General features: G+C 37.7%; 1 protein-coding gene across 1 annotated transcript in view; it reads left to right on the plus strand.

Annotated features, from left to right (window-relative positions):
* LOC106879085 (uncharacterized) overlaps positions 1-2512 on the plus strand; it is a 6700-nt gene that overhangs the window by 1694 nt on the left and 2494 nt on the right. The window contains exons 2-3 of the mRNA XM_014928522.1: positions 544-627; positions 2148-2259. Of these exons, the coding sequence (XP_014784008.1) occupies positions 544-627; positions 2148-2259 (196 nt within the window). The remainder of the gene's footprint in view (positions 1-543; positions 628-2147; positions 2260-2512) is intronic.

Genomic DNA, 2512 nt, shown 5'->3' on the forward strand with positions numbered 1-2512 from the left:
TGTGTGTTTATTGCTCCATGTTTACAAATGATTATCGTCTTTCTGTCTTCTTGTGCTTCTTTGTCATAAATCACATTTCTGACTTTCTGTCCATGACCCATCAGATGGCTAATGAACCACGTTGCAGATCTGTGTGTGTGTGTGTGTGTGTGTGTGTGTGTGTGTGTGTGGCAGACAAAAGTTGTATCTGACTGTCCCCTTCCAATTGATTAGGTCTGCACAAGTCGCCACTTTGTCATTGTCATAGGGCTTTCAGTAAATGAGGTCACCGTAAAGAGACATCTGCACATCACTGAACAGCAGTGATTATCGCTTTTACAACACGAGTAACACTCTGGTCAGTGATTAATACCAAGAGACAGGCTGAGGCCAACTTTATCTTTCATACTTATGGACTCGATAAAATAATATACGAAGTCAAAACTTCGGGTTAATATTTTATCTGCTAGATCCCGTCCTAAACAATGATGTCAGCTTCTTACGCAAAACACGTTTTTTGTTTTCTTGTCTTTTAATAATTATTAGTATTTTGCTATATTTCAGCATCCAGGATGAAATTCTTCCTCGCGGTCTTGCTCGTTGCTTGTGCTCAAGCCTTTTCAATCAAAAACATGATTGAAAGAGAAGGTAGGCGTCGTCATTGTAATTATTCGAAAGCGGCAGTAACAGTTAACATTTTATCTCCTGCATTTAAATCGAATATATTTCTGCGCGCGCGCGCGCGCGCGCGTGTGTGTGTGTGTGTGTGCTTGCGCATGCACGTGTATGTGCATGTGTGCCTATGTGTGTAGTTAGTCTCATATACGGTTTGAGAGAATCGAGTGGTTATCACAGAAAACTCTTCTAGCAGACCACATAGTAATTCAATATGGAGGAGTATAATGCAGAGTCCCATGCAAATGAAATTCAGGAGATCCGACAGATTATATTATTTCATGAGGAGTATATAAATCATGAAAAGTGAGGAGGTTTGGGAAATGAATTTAACCACTTGTTATTCTGAGGATAAGTAGTTATCAACTATCGAGAAATGTAATCACGATGTATTAAAGCTAACACGAGCAAAAGATGCTGGCCGATATCTCTAACACACACTGTGTATTTCATACTCTTCTATATATATTAAAAAATAATAATTTTCCTGACTTCTAGAGTAAAAAAGAAAACTGTAATTTAAAGTCTGAAATGAATTAATGGAAATAATTGCCAGAAATATGACAGAAGGTAATCCAGACACAATTTTTGGTGAAATGACTGCTAATAATTAACTATAACATCTAAACTAAGCTCTAGTTGACAGCCAATGGTATTCAAAGTTTGCTTGTTTACGCAAAGTTTGAAGCCTGTCATTAAAGCTAGTGTTAAATCCAACTTAATTTTTTAGCAAACAATATGGACTAGTAATTGTTGCTGCAGCCGTACTTGTTGATTTCTTAATCCCTCCCACTTCCAATTTTGAAGTCGCAATTGGTTATATAGTTAGATGAAACATTTATCTCTCAACAGATAACGATCCAGTCACACTCTACACATGTAATGTGGGGAGCGAAGGCAAATCATACCCGTTTTACTATTATAGAGGCATTGTAAAATATGACGAATCTTTTGATAACATTCAGAACCATGTTCTATTCCTATTCCTGTGTTACCGTTGTTGTTGTTATTCTTCGGCTTCTGGTTAGCCGTCACCGAGCAAAAGTGATTAAACCATTTCAGTTATGACTATTCAATAAGTTACTTTATCTAATATATCCTTATTTTTTATGAAAGCCGGGCATGATTTGAGTGAGATTTGAATGCTATTTCTAGCAAGTCGAGTCTTCATACAAATAGTGCTCCTCAATGATTCATCTACCGTCGGCGTAGCACTCGGCAGGTTTGGAATTTATGAGGCTTTCTGTCGATATGGTACACGACGGCGAAGGCTTCAGTGCCTGCGCCAACTGGATTTAAGGATCTGCCCAGTTGGTTGACCCAAATCTTAGTATTATGGCAAATCGTTAAAGAGTCGATAATTCTTCCGGTTATTGAAATTCTCAGTTCAAATTCAGCTGCAATCAGCTTTGCTTTTCAATTAATCCACTTACTACATCCTACCAAATTTCAGCCCTTAAACTAAACTTGGATACTGTTTTTTCCATTTTAAGCTTTTGACCTGCTTATCAGTCAAGCTACCAGTGAACTGGAGACAATGGCCATAAAAGAAGTGGAGAGCGCCCTCACCGACGAAGGACTTCACGTCACCTCATTCGAACGCAGGTATGTAGACATGGATATTAGGTAGCAGGCATAGTTGTGTTGTTAACAAGTTTTTTCGTAATTACAATATTCTAGATTCGATACCAATGCGTGGCACCTTGGGCAAGATTCCACCAGAGCCTCGAGTTCACCACTGTTTTGACAGATTGAAAATGCACGGAAGCTTGATATGTGTACATAGTTATCTATCTATCTATCTATCTATCTATCTATCTATCTATATATATATATATATATATATATATATATATAT

Source organism: Octopus bimaculoides, chromosome 20 (genome assembly GCF_001194135.2).
Source record: "Octopus bimaculoides isolate UCB-OBI-ISO-001 chromosome 20, ASM119413v2, whole genome shotgun sequence".
Taxonomy (NCBI): domain Eukaryota; kingdom Metazoa; phylum Mollusca; class Cephalopoda; order Octopoda; family Octopodidae; genus Octopus; species Octopus bimaculoides.